This window comes from Rhincodon typus, chromosome 6, assembly GCF_021869965.1.
Source record: "Rhincodon typus isolate 14 chromosome 6, sRhiTyp1.1, whole genome shotgun sequence".
In the NCBI taxonomy this organism is placed as follows: Eukaryota; Metazoa; Chordata; class Chondrichthyes; order Orectolobiformes; family Rhincodontidae; genus Rhincodon; species Rhincodon typus.
In genome coordinates, this window is record NC_063337.1 from 96,758,625 (window position 1) to 96,775,733 (window position 17,109).

A 17,109-nucleotide genomic window follows, 5' to 3' on the forward strand; every position below is an offset into this window, starting at 1 on the left:
AGGTAATCAACTGAAAAGTTAATGATAATCTCTTTAAAAGCACTGGCAGGAAGTCTTTCATGTTGCTGAATGTGTGTCCAGCTGTGCAAATTTGAGAAAGGGCATTAAGTAAATCAGTGAAGTGAAAAATGGCATAGCTGGGGCCACATTCTGTCAAAACTGCATACCTCCAGCACTTACACAATACACAAGTCACTATAACGTCATACCGAGGTGATTTGGGAAGTCCATGCTGAAAATTGTATAGATGCCACGTTGGCACTAATATGTCACACTTGGTACAAAAACTGCAAGCACGATGGAACCATGTTTATCAGACTTTGTGTCTTAACTTGCAAAGCTGTGAAACATAGCAGACAGGGTCAATACTGTATCCATCCCTCACTGAATAACGGGGTGGATAGGGACTATGTCTAACACTCAATGAATGATAAACGCGATCATTGCTATGTTCAACATTACATGCATGCTAGGGTTAGATTTATTTTCTGAATTGGCTTGGAGGTTTGTTTTTTTTTAATCTGCCAGGAATTTATACAGCTCTGGGCAGGTTTACATTTTTGTACAGATTGATGCAGAATTTTATACTAAAATCTAGATGGATTGGTGCATTGTTCCTGTTGTCTTGGTTTACATGCTGAAAATATCTCTATGTGTTTTCTTTATTACAAAATGCTGCATAACTGCCATAATCCATCATATGAGCCAAGACAGACAAACTGGACTTGGATATTATATGCGACAAATCAGATGTATTTATCTATGCCCTGAGCATTTTTATCTTTGACTTTTCCATTGAACATACCATGATCACCTTGCTAAAGACTTACAGTCTTGAGAAGATTAAATTTTGGTTCTACACAAATGATAGTAAAAATTTGTAATCTTCATTAAGTTCAGGAATGCCTGGTGTAGCCTGGAATAAAGTGAGCGTAGAAGTGAAATGTTATATAATTTCATAATTGCCTTTAAATTTGCCTACATAAGGTGGCTTTTTTTAATGCTTATCCATGTTTCAGTCTAAATTTGTTGCAGCAGACTGAAAATGTCAGTTTGCAATAAGCAGTGATCATCTTTGAACTGAAATGTGACTTCAGGCCTTCAGACAAAAATCCAATGGTTTGATATGCTCCTAATTCATCACTGCAGCATTGAAGATGAAAGAGCTGAACTTTTTTGCAGACAAACAGCAGGAGCCTTTGGTCACTTAATAATATTAAGTGACTCACAGTCTTATACAACCCTTTTTTTATAGCTGCATAACCTTTGTCTTGTTGCCAAGGCAATCAAATGTTCAGAAAAGCTTCAGTCTTGATCTTTTGTAGCCTTTAATTTACAAATGATGGCTTGAGGATCTGTATTTGATAATGATAAACCATGCAATCAGATTTTTCCTGATCATCTATAGGTACCAAAATCATTTATAGAACAAGGTTCCAGTTCATTGCTAGAGTATTATTAACAAATTCAGAGACATAACAGCACTGAATAAAGCCATTCAGCACATTGAGTTCATACCAGCTCTCTGCAGAGTAATCCAGTTAGCCTCATTCCCCTGCTTTATCCCTGCAGTTCAGATGTTTATTTCCATCATAAGTCCTTCCAGTTTTCTTTTGACACCATTGATTATCACCACTTCCACTACCCCCATAGGCAGCCACTTCCAGGCAGTTATCAGCTCTGTCTCAACTGTATCTCTTGTCCAAAACTTTAACTTTATGTCCACTAGTTCTTTTACTATCAGCCAATGAGAACATTTTTTATTTGTCTACTATATCTAAGCCTGTCATAATTGTTTACACCTCCATTAAATCTTCCATCAATGTTCTTTATTCCAAGGAGAACAACACCAATTTCTCAAGCCTAACCATGGAGCTAAAATCTTTCAGCACTGAAATGATTCCAGTAAATCTAGTCTGTACACTCTCAGTGACCCCCACATCCTTCCAAAAATTTGGTGACCAGACATTCAAATTGGAGCATAACCAAATGTGAGCAATCTAATCATCTTCCTTTGACATTCCACAGCATTGCCATCTCGGTATACCCACCATGAACATCCTGGGATCACTATTTACCAGAAAAGTAACTGGACTAGCCATACAAGTACTGTGGCTACAAGACCCACATCAAAGATTAGAAATTATGTAGCAGATAACGTGCCTCCTTACTCTCTAAAGCCTGTCCACTGTATACAAGGCACAAGTCAGAATAGCGACTGAATCCAGTGTTACTGCAGCTCCAATAACAGTAAAGAGCTGGACACCATCTAAGGAGAAGCAACTTGATTGATCAGTATCCTATCCATCGTCTTTAACATTCACCACCAATGCAGAGTAGCAGCAGTTCCTACTGCATGAGGATTCCATTACTACCTTCCAAACACCTGACCTCGACCATAGAGAACAAGATAAATAGCAACACCACCATCTACAGATCTCCCTTCAAACCACACACCATCCTGACTTGCAACTATACTGCCAATGCTACACTGTCATTGTTCTAAGATTTTGACCTAATCTCCCTAGCAGTACTATAACAAATTGGAAGGCAAACAAAAATTGATGGGCAATAACCATGGATCTGGTTGGGTGTTCTAAAATTCATGAGTATTTCAAAGATTTGTGACTGTTATTAAATGGCTCAACTGCATACCAGGAAACCGCTTCAAAGGTGCAGCAGATATCTGGACATTAAATCAAAGTAAAAATTAAACCATTGCATTGAAACATACTTTGAACATCACTATCCATCATATTAAGATGGCTGCAATTGACAAGAGCTTTTGAACTTACCTGTCAAAAAAGTTCTCACCTTTACAACAGGCTTCCCCAATGTTCACGAATTGACTGATCTGGGCAGCCTTCAGTAACCATCCACGAAAATTTGAAAGGCAGGGAAATGTCATTTTGAAGCAGTCATTTAAATAGCAAACTTGATGCCACTTCAAGATGACATTAGCTGGCAACCTGCCACAATTCCTGGCCTGAGGGAAATGGCTGGCTCTGGGAACCACAAGGAGAACTTAGAAGCAGTTTAGCAATTCTAAGCCATGGTTACAGATTTGGGGAAAGTCCCAACTCCACACATCTGACTCGGAAGAAAATGCCCCAAATGGTCAGATTTTCATTCCAGAGGGGGCAGATGTTAACTGGGACCCAGAAACCATGGAGACAGTGCAAAGTCAACCCACAGGAGCAGAGACAAGCTGCATGCAAGTCCCATCTCAATAACAGTAAAACAAAGAACAGCTCTCAGACCCATTTCCCTCATACCACACATCAACTTTCCACAATCCCCATGGGTTATGGCACCTTAATATCACTTCATGCCTTCCCCTGCCTGGTCTGCGGTCCCTCATACCCTCCATCATAACTTAATACCAACTCATGTCAGCCCATGATCCTCCATCACTCTTCCCAATAGCTCTTTGTAGCCCGTATGCAAACTCAGTGCCAACCCATGTACAAAACCTGTGCCAGAACCTGCCTCACATGGATTGATCACTTCAGCCATCAGCAAATGTGAACGCATTGAAGACACACCATCTGAGATGTATTATTTCAGATGTGTCCATCATCTTTCATAGAGTGAAGGATGTCAGAATGTTGTTGTGTTCTTGTTCTCATAACCTTAACCCTTAAGTGGTTCAGATTCAAGTTTTATCTTATAACATTTCACTGCAGCACTCTGCTTTATAAACTGGGGTTGTTGTTTAATTCTGGGATTTACAGTTATGGGGATAATCCACGAGGATAAAAATATATCCCACAATATCCCACTCCTCCCAATCCCCTTTACTACTGGTAATGTCCGAACTCTCAAAGATGTGATGACTATTTAATTTGCTACGATGAACAAGGTAATTATTAATGGTGATTTATTTTCTCCATACAGACTTTCTCATGTGGGCAATGCAGGGAGACAGATTCTGTGCTTGAAATTAATCTCGCAATAAGCCAGTAAAATGTGCCTAGATTAGCCAAAGTATTTGTCATTGTGATCAAACTGCACTTCAGAACACATCATGAGTGTGGTGTTTTGTTTGCATCTGAGTGACACAGGTATTGTTCAAGTGCTGGAGGTAACAAAGAGTCCCAAGGGCCAAAAATGTGAGTTGGGAAGAAAGCTTGGAACACTAGGTTTTTCAGGTAGGAAAGCAGTTACTTGAGAATCAATGTTATAAATATGTGCGGAACAATTAAGGGTTGGAAAACTAAGTCCAGAAAAGCACTTTACATTAAATTTGAAGAAGAGAACCATAGGATCAGGTACACACAAACTGAGGAATAATATCTGGAACTTCTTCTTTGCTCCTAGGGTGATCAACATTTGGAATGGCTTTTCCAACCGAGATATAGAGTCAAAATCATATAAGAAACAACACTTTGAGTGGATAAGTTAAGATGGTTTTGCTGACCTACTTCATCAGTTCCTCCCTTGTGATCTTTGGTTGAGGTATTTTCCTTCTGAATAGCAGTTAGAAATCAATACCATCATTAAGACCATGTTAATGCCTGACAATATAATACCAATGTATTTCAATGCAGAATTGTTTTATTCATTCATGGCATGTGGGTATTTCTATCCCATTCCTAATTGCCCCTGAGAATATGCCTTCTTGAACCACTATAGTCCATGTGGTGTGGGTACACTGTACTTTTTGGAAGGGAGTTCCAGGATTCTAACTCAGTGATATAGCTTCAAGTCACGATGGTGTGTGACTTGGGGTATATACCGTTTTTTCCCTTTTAGGTTGGAAAGTTCACATGTTTGGATGGTGCAATCTAAGGCTGATTTCCTCCTTAAATATAAAAATAAAGTTTGAACTAATATCAATATCTCTCATTAAGCTCTCAAATACATAATAGGAATTTCATCACAGAAATATGTGTTGAATTTTTATTTGAAGAAGACCCAAGTGATAGATTTGACCAAGCTGGAGGGAAGTCTCCCCAAGGGTGAATTATAGAATGATATTTACTGATGAGATAGAGAAGTTCACAGATCAGCCTGACTCCTGGAGACTTCATGGAGGAAAAAGAACTAAACAAAGTAAGCAATCAAAAAATTATTCTCTTGGTTCCTTCAGTATCCCAAGGTGCAAGCCACTCCACACTGACAGTCATAAGAAATGTTCCTCCAGATCTCCCAATATCCATTATGAGACTCCCAATATGAAACTACTTGGTCGTAGGTGAGCAAGTGTGATTCAAATTGAAATCTGTGATAAATTTACTTCTTTTTCGATACAGACTTGGGGCCAATAAAGTATAAAATTGGCATGTTGGCCTCTCATGCCTAAAGGAATAGAACTAACTCCATTACTGGGCCTGCTTAAACGAGAGACTCCTTATCATTTGCATCGTGCTTGGGACTTTTAACATGCTGTTTGGAATCTTCAGATGCATCACCATCTTCCTTAGCAGCTTGGGATACATCAGTGCCATCAACATGACCCATAGTCCCGTGGGTTGTATTTGTAGGGCCAGCATCTTTTTGGGAATCCTGTGGTATATTAACCCTGCTGGCACCATCCTCAACATCCTGTTGTGTTTTGATGCAGTGATGGGAATCTCTGGTAGCCTGGTATCCAATGTTTTGAATTGAATATTGCTGAGAAAACATAAATTATAAATTCATTTCAACAGTTTTTGCAGATAATAAAGTAGGCCAGCTGTAATCATCAATAATACAAAGAACAGACAAATCTTCCAGCAATGTAGATTTTATCTTTTCCCTGCTTGGTAATCAATAATCTGATTCAACCTGGCCATTATAGAATCCATCTGATTTTCATTCAGCTCTATTTAAGTCAGCAGTTAAAATAAAGAATGGACATCTCAATCCATTAGTCTGTCTCCATAGCAGCTTGGACGCAGCCTAAGCAAAATTAGCCAGGGAGGATAAAGAATGATCTTGTCAGAAGAGGATGACACAGAGGAGATTGCAAGCTGATAGTAAAGCAAACTCAAGGTACAACCAGCCAATAGCTGCCTGCTACAGTCAAAATCTGAACTCTTTTCCTGTCACCTGCTGAGCTGGTCTGAAAAAGAGAAACTTCCCTCAACGTGAGGAATTTGGACAAAGTCAGGAAGGTATCCTGTGGCAGATGGAACTTCTTTCTCATGTCTATCTCACACACACATTAGTGAATAACCTAGGCCTCAGTACATTATCGTGGGATTTTTGTTTCCATAACACCTATCAGATGATATATTGGCTTGAAATTATGTGTTAATAATTTAGCACCACCTCACTGACAGGGTTGTTAATATCTAATTTGTTGACTAAGCCAAAAGCTTAAATACCTCAGAGAGCAAAATCTTTTTTGATAATTTTTGGAAATATTTCATAACACATCAAGACACTATAATAATTAGATACTATTGAAACATTCAATTTCCAGTTTGAATAACAGCTGCCCAATCTCTGCCAACTGAAATCAAGCTGCTGATAATTAAAATCATCCAGGCCACATATTTGTCCTGGGCTTCTACGGTTTTCTCAAATATCTATTTCACACAAGCTTTAGTTAAACCACCCACCCAAAGTCCTCTTTAAATATGCAATTGTGATATAATGCTGTTTTTGCTGAGTGTAATTTTAACTGCGACTTGCTTGAGAGAGTTTCAGCTGACCCACCATGCTGAACCCCAATGAAAGAAGACTGGGATATGAAGATGGGACCTGAAAAATGAGTTTTTCATGAGAATTCAATTTTCCAGAAGAATTGACAGAAAGGGAAAAGAGATGGGGCAGCTTTGTTAATAAAGGCTGATATCAATGCAGTGGTGAGTAGGGATGTAGCCGCAACTGATTGTGATGTGGAATCAGTTAGGTGGAAATAACGAACAGCACAGGAAAGAGGTCATGGGTGGGAATCGTGATTAGTGCCAAAAGACTTTACTGACTGTAGGACAAAGTATAAATCTGGACAGGGTCAAAAGTCACAGGACACCAGGTTATAGTCCAATAGGGTTATTTGAAATCACAAGTTTTTGGAGTGCTGCCCCTTCATCAGGTGAAGTGAAGAGAGCTCCCAGGCACATACCTCATAATCAAAGAGATCAAGAGATCATACAAATGGGGTGAGTGGAGTGTTGACAGGCCGAATAATAGGTTTCTGCAGGTGATCAAGAGTGTCAGATGATGTGAGGAAAGTGTCAACAGCTGAATAACAAGTGAAGGGATGACTCTCCACCACTATGTTATTTTTAATTTTTTGTAATCATCTCTCTGCTTTATTTAATCATATTATAGGCCATCCCTTCACTAGTTACTCAGCTGTTGACACTTTACTCACACCATCTGACACTCTTGATCACTTGCAGAGACCTATTATTCGACATTCCACTCATACTCTTTGCATGATCTTTTGATTTTATAAATTCTGTGCCTGAGTGTTTCTCCTCGCTTCACCTGATGAAGAGGCAGAGCTATTAAAGCTTGTGATTTCAAATTAACCTGTTGGAGTATAACGTGGTGTTGTGTGACTTTTGACCTTGTCCACCCCAGTCCAACATTGGCATCTCGACATTATAAATCTGGAAAGAGTAGAAAATGCAAGAAGGGCACTCCAATTGTGATGGGCGATTTTAATCTGCACGATCACTGGACAACTCAGATGGACAAGGGTAGCATGGAAGAAAAATTTGAAGAATAGTTTGAGGATTGTTTCTTAGAGCAATATCTGCATAGGAACAGTCTATTTTAGATCTAGTATAACAAGGTAGGATTAATAAGAGATCTCATAGTCAAGGATCCTCTGGAGATTAACATTTACAAAATGGTAGAATTTCAAATTCAGTTCAAGAGAGAGCAGCTGAGAACTAAAACCAGGACCCTCAACTTAAATGAGGACAATTATAGAGAAATGAAGAAAGATTGGAATGATACCCCCAGGTCCTCAATTATTTACTATCTATGTTAGTAAATTGAAAGAAGGCATCGAGCGTAATCTGTCCAAAAATAGGTGAAAGAGCATGATGTGATGAGGACATAAGGAATCTGCAAAGGGATTTGTATAGATTGAGAAAATGGGCAAATTCTTGGTAGGTGGAGTTTAATGCAGGGAAATATGCAGTTATGTCCTTCGGTAGGAAAAATTAAATGGCAGACTGTTAGTTAAATGGCAAGAGACTTCAAAAAAGTGCAGCACAGGAAGTTCTGAATACTCTTGTCCATGAAACACAAAAAGTTAGCATGCAGTTGCAGCGAGTAATTAAAAAGGTAAATAAATTTTTGGTTTTTATAACTAGTGGGTTAGAACTTAAAAATGAGGAAGTCTTGTTAATACTCTACAGAGCATTGCTGAAGTTGCACCTGGAGCACAATGTACAGTTTTGGTCCTGATATTTATGAAAAGATAGACTGGCATTGGAGGCAGTCCAAAGAGGGATTCATTTGGTTGACTGCTAGGATGAAGAAGTTAACTTATTTAGAACCCCTAAAAAAATGTTGGACCTTTATTTATTAGAGATTAGAAAAATGAGGGGTGATATGGTGCAAAATTCTGAGGGATTACAGCAAAACATTACCGATGCTAGAAATCTGAAATATACACAGAGAATGCTGGAGAAACTGAACAGATCTGACAGCGTTCTTCAAAACTGAAAGAGTCATACCTGACTTGAAACATTAATACTGTTTCTCTCTCCACGGATGCTGCCAGACCTGCTGAATTTCTCCAGTATTCTCTGTTTTTTTTAAAGAAATGCTAATCTTTTAAGGTAAGCTTTAAGATAGACTTTTTTTTAAAGATAACCTTTATGGGTTAGATGTTGCAAGATGATTTCTGTGGTGACAGAATCACAAACTAGGGGATAACGTTATGGAATTAGAGGACACTCTTTTGAAACTGAGATGCAAAAGAATTTCTTTCCCAGAGAGAAATGAATGTCTCAAATTCTCTACCCAGAGAGTTGTGGAGGCTAGATCACTGAAAGTATCTAAAGAGGAGGGAGATAGATTTTTGAAATATGAAGGAGTTGACAGCTATGCTGAGCTGCTGCAAAAGCAGATTTGAGGCCTAGGGCAGTTCAGCTATGATCTTACGGAACGGCATTTATAGGCTTGAGGGGCCAGAAATGGCCTACTTCTGGTCCTATTTCTTATGTTCAGTTTTCAACAGAACAGTTCCTCCACAAACTTCCCCATTTCTTTTCCATAAGATCATCCGTGAACCTCTGCCCCACATCCAACTTTCTGCAGGCCAGCAGGCCCCTCTGGGCATGAGGCTGACTGGGATCCTGTTATTCAATGATTCATCAAATAAAATAACCACCAAATATCTAATAAAGAGTAATATGTTCTTACCTGGGGAATAACAACGAGTTGCTTCCTTCTATGCCTGAAATACAAGGTGTCAATATTTTAATTTATTTTGTTGCTGATGTGGATTTCAAACTCATTACAACTCATTTTGGCAGCAAAACTGGAATCATTAATATTTGTGTGAGATGTTTGCTGTACAGCCACCAAAAGGGATGTCCAATATAAATGATGCACACTTGCATTGGGCACTATCACGGTGAAGGACAAAGAAGAGATTTTGTTCCCTCAGTTCTAATGTCCCTGCCTCTCTATTTGTGTATGGAACTGTAGAGTTTGTTTGCCAAAACTTTGGTTTTCCTAAAGGCTGCCAGTGAGAATTCTCATTAGCTCTTAGAAAGGAAAAACTAAACCCTACATCAGGTAAATATTTTCCATGATCTCTTCTGCTCCCTGTCCTAATATCTCTGAACTTTCTCCCAACTCCAGTCTACCTCCTGGATCTAATCTCTGTCGGGTGTTGGGTCTGGTCCTAGCCCTGACCTCCGTGTACTGTTCTCAAAACAGCTGCTCATTCACGAAGAGTACTCCAGAAATCTGTAATTTTGAAGTTGACCACATCCCCAAGGGTATTCCTGCGATCAAGAACCATTCACCCTCACAGTCCACAATGATTTCGAGCCTGGCAATCTTCCCATCAATACTCCACAAAACCCAGTCATGTATTCTGAGATCCATTTGTTCCTCCGCTCAATTCAATTAAATCACTTACCTGGAACTAGAGTCACGAAAGCTGTGTCATCTGACATTCTGATGAAGTTCACAGCCTACTTTGACGCCTGCATTTACGTACATGTTGCTGAAATTGATTCGGTCAGGTGCCCAGATCAGGCTTACCTCAATTTCAGGCTGCCTTCTTTTATTGCAGTATTTTGTTTTATTTTGTGAAGTCAAACTGAATTTAATAAATCTTTATCTCAGTGAATAATCTTGACTATTAAGGTAAATCTGCCAAATTGGCTTAGCACTCCATTGGACTAATTTGTTTAATATATCACTGCCTCAACTATATAAATAATGCAGATTTAATGAGGGACCAGGACTGGCTATTAATAACTCAGTTTTTAACAGTAATAAATCATCAAGATTATCTGCTGTCCTCACCAACCATTAACTCTGTCTTCCTGGTGTGGGATTTTACGATCAGCTAACACTTATGATGGAGGAGCAAGGTACAGACAAGACAAACTCGCACTGGAGAATGGCAGGTATAGCTCAAAGAGAAAATCCAGTTTAAAAGAAAACGTAATATTTGGAAATGAATGTAGTGGTCATACTGGTCCACTATTTTTTAGTATTCAAGACATGTCAGTCCAGTCTGTGAATTAGAAAGGTTTGCTGATTTTTAAAATCCAAATACAGAAGCGTGGGGTTTAAGGGATAAATAAAGGGATTTAGGAGTCTAGATGTTAGAATAGGCTAGATTAAAGGTGAAAAAGTGCATTTCAGCTTAAGGTTGTTGAAGTGAATTGTAAAATACTGCATTGCAGTCCAACCTGGGATTTTTTAGCTCTGTTAGTTGCAATGCATGTCACAACTCTTTGGCTGTGGAGTAGTCCAATCATACCTAGGATATCTCGTCTGTGAATGGTATATTGGAAACTGTTCAACTGTGATTCACTGGCATGATATCTTGGATACAGGCACTAAGCCCTAATTAGCCACTGAATATTGCTCTATTACCTGAAGACTGGAAAGTTTCAGGCTGCTCTGTTCAAATGCATTATGAAGTTGTGTAGAGTGTGTGGCTCCTTTAAGAAATAAAGTGCTTTTCTAAGCTTAAAGATTTATACAGAAAAAAAGTCTGTATGGAGCTGAATGGGTACAGCCAGTTCTGAAATGGAAACATGTATCAATTGGCTGTGTGATTGAAAACATTAGGCTTGTTTTGATGTTTTGTCAACTAACTGGAATCAGCCAATTGGTTTAAACCAAGCACTTAGAGATTGAAAGCCAATTGAATTTAAATCTGGAGGGGAAGGGGGTTCTGAAATAAGGCATTCCACTCCCGTACGTCTCAGTTGTCCCCGTTTTTCAAGGACCGTAACTTCCCCCCCTCAGTGGTCGAGAACGTCCTCAACCATGTCTCCCACATCTCCCGCAACTCATCCCACACGAACCAAACACGAATCCCCCACGTCCTCACGTACCACCTCACCACCCTCCGGATCCAACGCATCATCCTCCGACACTTCTGCCATCTGCAATCCGACCCCACCACCAAAGACATCTTTCCCTCCCCACCCTTATCTGCTTTCCGGAGGGACCACTCTCTCCGTGACTCCCTTGTCTGCTCCACACTCCCCTCCAGCTCCACCACACCTGGCACTTTTCCCTGCAACCGCAGGAAGTGCTACACCTGCCCCCCCATACCTCCTCCCTCACCCCCATCCCAGGCCCCAAGAAGACTTTCCACATCAAGCAGATGTTCACCTGCACATCTGCCAATGTGGTATACTGCATCCGCTGTACCCGGTGTGGCTTCCTCTACATCAGGGAAACCAAGCGGACGCTCGGGGACCGCTTTGCAGAACACCTACGCTCGGTTCGCAATAAACAACTGCACCTCCCAGTCGCGAACCATTTCAACTCCCCCTCCCATTCCTCAGACGACATGTCATCCTGGGCCTCCTGCAGTGCCACAACGATGCCACCCGAAGGTTGCAGGAACAGCAACTCATATTCCGCTTGGGAACCCTGCAGCCCAATGGTATCAATGTGGATTTCACAAGTTTCAAAATCTCCCCTCCCCCTACCGCATCCCAAAACCAGTCCAGCTCGTCCCTGCCTCCCTAACCTGTTCTTCCTCCCACCTATCCCCTCCTCCCACCTCAAGCCGCACCTCCATCTCCTACCGACTAACCTCATCCCGCCCCCTTGACCTGTCCGTCCTCCCTGAACTGACCTATCCCCTCCCTAACTCCCCACCTACACTCACCTTTACTGGCCCCATCCCCGCCTCTTTGACCTGTTTGTTTCCTCTCCACCTATCCTCTCCTCTATCCATCTTCTATCTGCCTCCCACACTCTCCCTATTTATTTCAGAACCCCCTTCCCCTCCCCCTTTTCTGATGAAGGGTCTAGGCCCGAAACGTCAGCCTCTCTGCTCCTATGATGCTGCTTGGCCTGCTGTGTTCATCCAGCCCTGCACCTTGTTGTCTCGGATTCACCAGCATCTGCAGTTCCTACTATCTCTGAATTTAAATCTGATAGCTTTGACAACCTTGGACCCATGCTATTGTAAGAAAATTGATATGCCATTCAAGGGATATAAGGAGAGGGTTTTTGAAAATCAGTGTAAGAGTGAGCCGCCATCTAAGAAATAAACACCTGGCTCACAAAAGAAATCACCAAGCTCTCTAAGAAAACACCATCTTATTCATAAAAGGTACCACGGCACTTCTAGCCATGAATCTTCACAGAAAAAACATCCCTGATAGCAGCATCAGTGGAAGAAAGGCATTTATGGCTTGAGAACAGCAGAAAAAAGGTGTTTATGACCAGAGAGACAGTGAGGGAAGGCAGAGCATTCCGGAAGACACATTCTGTATGGACTTTGAGAGACTAAGTTTTATTTTTTAAACTACTTGGGTTATATAAGTGGGACTTGTGTTTATTGGAATAGCATTCCAGTAGAATTTTGTTCAGTTAGTGAATAGTTAGGAATTGGGAGGAATTGATCAGTTTGTTAGTAGTTCTGTTAATTTGTTCACTGTTCGGGTTAAATAAATAAATTGTTCCTTGTTACTTATAAAGTGAATACCAGGGACTTTCTTTCATTTAACCTCCCCTTCTCCATAATAAATGGTTGCAAGAATTCATGAGGTACAAAAGATCTTTTCCCTCTTCCCTCTAAAAGAGAAGTCCCAAACAATGGCACAATATCCTGCAGTTCAAGCTGAGCCTGTTAATAGTTATCCTTCATACAAAAATTCTGTGAAAGCACAAAGCACTAAATCTCAAACAGCCATTGGTAAGAAGTAAGAAAGGGTTTATAAAAGACAGAGTGGGCAAAATTGGCTAATCCTTTAAAGCTATCGTAAGGGTTATCTCAAAAACCAAAGATCCATGGATGCTGAAAATCAGAAACAAATGCAGAATATGCTGGAGAACCTCAGTAGGTCTGGCAGCATCTGTGGAGGGAAAGCAGAGTCGGGTTTGAGTCTGGTGATCCTATTCTAAAAATCAGAGGTTCTAAAGAAGGACCAGAGGACCTGAAATATTAACTGTGCTTTGTATGGTCAGGAAGGAGAGATTACATCCAGAATAAGACACAGGCAAGTAAGTATATGGTTTGAGGAATTTGAGGCAGCGTGGGAATTTGGTGCAAGAGGGGAAAAAGTGCTCTTTGCTTCCTTTTTTTGGCTCATAGTTTGTAAGGTCTTTTAACAGGATAAATTGAAGCCCAGGATCGGGGCACATCATAAAAGAGTCACATCAGAAACAAAACCAAAATCAGAAAATACTGGAGAAACTCAGTATATCTGGCAGCATCTGTGGAGAGAGATCGTAGTTAACACTTCGGGTACAGTGATCCTTCTTCGGAATAGAAGAGTGATAAAACAGGCAAATCATAAGTCCATTAGTTGGCGATAGTTATTAATTCGATTATCTATTATAGGTTACTTGAAGATTGAAGGTAAATAGGGGAAATATTTACGCGCTACAAACTAAAAGACCAGTACAGCAGTTTCAAAAATCAAATTTAAGAATTAAGTCATTAAAATAGAGATGCTGGGCCAAGCGGTGTGTTGTAACTGTATGTTGTGGAAACTGGTGAACCCTAATGTGATTCATCATGAATGTTATGATGTAGTGAATGTCACAGTGAATCTGCAGCAAGTGTTGGTTTCTTGGAGAACTCTGGCTCAGAATTAATGAGCTGGAATTTGAGTTTCAGACACTGCAATACATCAGGGAAGGGGAGAGTTACCTGAATGCTGTGTTTCAGGAGGCAGTCACACCCCTTAGATTAACTACCTCGAATCTGGTCAGTGGTCAGGGACTGGAGGGAGTGACTGCGAGTCAGCTAGAGGGATCCAGGAGGTGGTGCTAAACGAGCCTCACCTTTGACCTTGTCTAACAGGTTTGAGATTCTTGGTCCCTCTGTGGATGAGAATGGGGGCTTTCGGGAGGATGAGTAAATTGACCGTAGCACCATGGTACATGGAGCCACTTAAGAGGGGGACATAAAAGAAAAGATAGTAAAATCAGGGGAATAGACGCTGTTCTCTATGGCCAGGATCAAGTCCTGAAGGCTGTATTGCCTGCCTGGTGCCTAGGTTCGGGATATCTCATCTGGGCTGCAGAGCAACTTGGAGTGGGAGGGGAAAGATCTCGTTATCATTCTCTACATGGATAGGTAGAAAGAGGAAAGAGGTTCTGCTGTAGAAATATGAGCAGCTAGAGGCTAAATTAAGAAGCAGAAAAGGTAATAATTTCTGGATTACTAGCTGAGCCATGGGCAAATTGGAATAGGGTCAACAAGATTAAAGAGATAAACATGTGGCTGAAAAATCGGTGTGGGAGAAATAGGTTTGAATTTAAAAACTCTTTAATCTTGCTGACCCTGTGCAAATTTGCACCAATTTATGAGAATCTCACGCTTAAGATCACCCAAACTGGAGAAGAAGCATCTACAAAGGTGCTAACCACCTCTGAAAAGCCCAGGTGAAGGCCAAGTGTAAATAGTGGAAAGGGTGTATGGAAGCATGAATACCTCACCTATCCACTTTAACTAACACCACCTTTCCCAGCTGTGGAATGAACTTTAGACTTTTTAGTCACTTCAGCACTGACAAAACCAGAAAATCATCATAGACGCCAAGAGACTGCCTGAGATGAAGACAGAATAGGACTATGTGCATGCTAAATATTGTAAGCAGCGTACTGTGCAGAATTAAACAATCTCACAATTAATAGATCAAACAATTGTGCAGAACTGGGATTGGGCCAGTTTGTTAGATATGTTTAAGAGGGAGCTGGATATAGCCCTTGTGCCTAAAGGGATCAAGGGGTACTGAGAGAAAGTGGGAATGGGATACTGAAATTGCATGATCAGCCATGACCATATTGAATGGTGGTACAGGCTCGAAGGGCCGAATGACCTACTCCTGCTTTTATGTTTCTATGATTCTATGTAGACATAGGACTGTCAAAGATAACAAAGTGGCAGAACAAGCTCAATGGTTGAAAAAGACTCCTGTTCCTCTGTTCTTATTTCTCACTATTGCTATCTCTTAACGTTTACCAATATAAATCCATAGTAGACCACTGGGAGATATTAAACCCCATTAGAAAAACCTATTTATTTTCATTTCAATGGTGTTCATCAAAATTCTTCCCTAGCCTGGGAGTTTGCATAACTTAAGTTGGTGGGATCCTGGGCTCCTTCAAAGCCAGCCTGTTCTGAAACAGACAGAAAACTGGTATTGTATCAGATTAAGTAAAGCACTTGATTGATCTCTCCTGCTGCAGGAGGGCCATTAATTCATAAAACAGAAATAAGCAAGTTGGAGGCATCATCTCATTTCAAACTCAAAGCCTTACACTTGAATCTAATGTAGTTATTCATGGAATGAAAATTTGATTTTTCAGCTCCAGATTTAACTACTTTTCTGATTAAGTTCACATTTATGTTATTATGAATTTCAGTTTGATTTATGTTCTCCACACTAGTAGATTGGCAATGTATTGTTAATGCCTGACTGATTGATTCACCGAATTGGAAAGCACAAACCAGTGATTTTAGCAACACTTGTAGTGCTCATAGAATTAAAAACAAACACTGGCTACATGTAGAAATGATTCACCACAAAATGCCTGCTCTTGTCAGGAAATGTTGGTCATGCTGCCCAACTGGTCTTTAAAAAAAGTCAAGGGCAGCCCAGATCTTTTGATCGTTGTTGCCGCAACTTAGTAAAACTGGTCCCGGAGGTGAAGAAAGCATGGAAATGACAGTAATACAATAAAACAAAGAATTGTGACTGCTGGAAATCTGAAACAAAAACAGCAAAATGCTGGAGAAACTCAGCAGGGCTGGCAGCGTTTACAGAGAGAAAGATCAAGTCAATGTTTCGAATCCAGTGACCATTTGATTTTTAACTCTTTTCTCTCTACAGATGCTTCCAGGCCTACTGCATTTCTCCAGCACTTTTTGTTTTTGTTGGAGATGAAGGTACTGCTCTGAACTAGAGTTCAATATTAAAATTCACAGGATTAGCACTGCCATTTCCAAGATTTACCAGTTTTCCTTCTGGGAGGCTTTATCGCTGTCTTTTGTCCTTTTTCTATTCTTGTTAGAGTTTAATAGGATAAGAGAAGGCCTTAGTGAGTTATGAGATGACAAAGGGAATTTACAAAGGAGTCTTGGAGCTGATGGCTCACTTTATGAGGGCAATCTAGAATGAGGGGTCATAGTCTTAGGCCAAGGGCTAATTTTAGAATGGCTGAAGAGGAATTACTTGTCTCCAAGGCTGTGAATCTGTGGAATTCAGATTGGTGAGATTGAGTGTGAAAGAGAGTACTGGGGACACTGAAATACCAAAATAATTTAAGGAGGAGTTAGACAGTAGGCAGGAAAGTGGAGCTGAGGCTGAGATGAGATCAGCCATGATTGTATCAAATGGCAGAGCAGGCTCGAGGGCCTGAGTTACCTACTCCTGCTCCTAGTTCAGATGTTCTTTTTGAGGGAACTAGAACTAGGGGATAGATATAGTAGGAACTGCAGATGCTGGAGAATCTGAGATAACAAGGTGTAGAGCTGGATGAACACAG

At 40.5% G+C, this 17,109-nt stretch overlaps 1 protein-coding gene across 1 annotated transcript in view; it reads right to left on the bottom strand.

Annotated features, from left to right (window-relative positions):
- Positions 1-4,888: 4,888 nt before the first annotated feature.
- The window catches only part of LOC109930717 (nectin-1-like), a 53,820-nt gene continuing 41,599 nt past the window's right edge, over positions 4,889-17,109 (bottom strand). Inside the window, exons 7-8 of the mRNA XM_048598146.1 lie at positions 9,319-9,352; positions 4,889-5,616 (exon numbers count right to left, since the gene is read on the bottom strand). Of these exons, the coding sequence (XP_048454103.1) occupies positions 5,338-5,616; positions 9,319-9,352 (313 nt within the window). The 3' untranslated portion in view covers positions 4,889-5,337. The remainder of the gene's footprint in view (positions 5,617-9,318; positions 9,353-17,109) is intronic.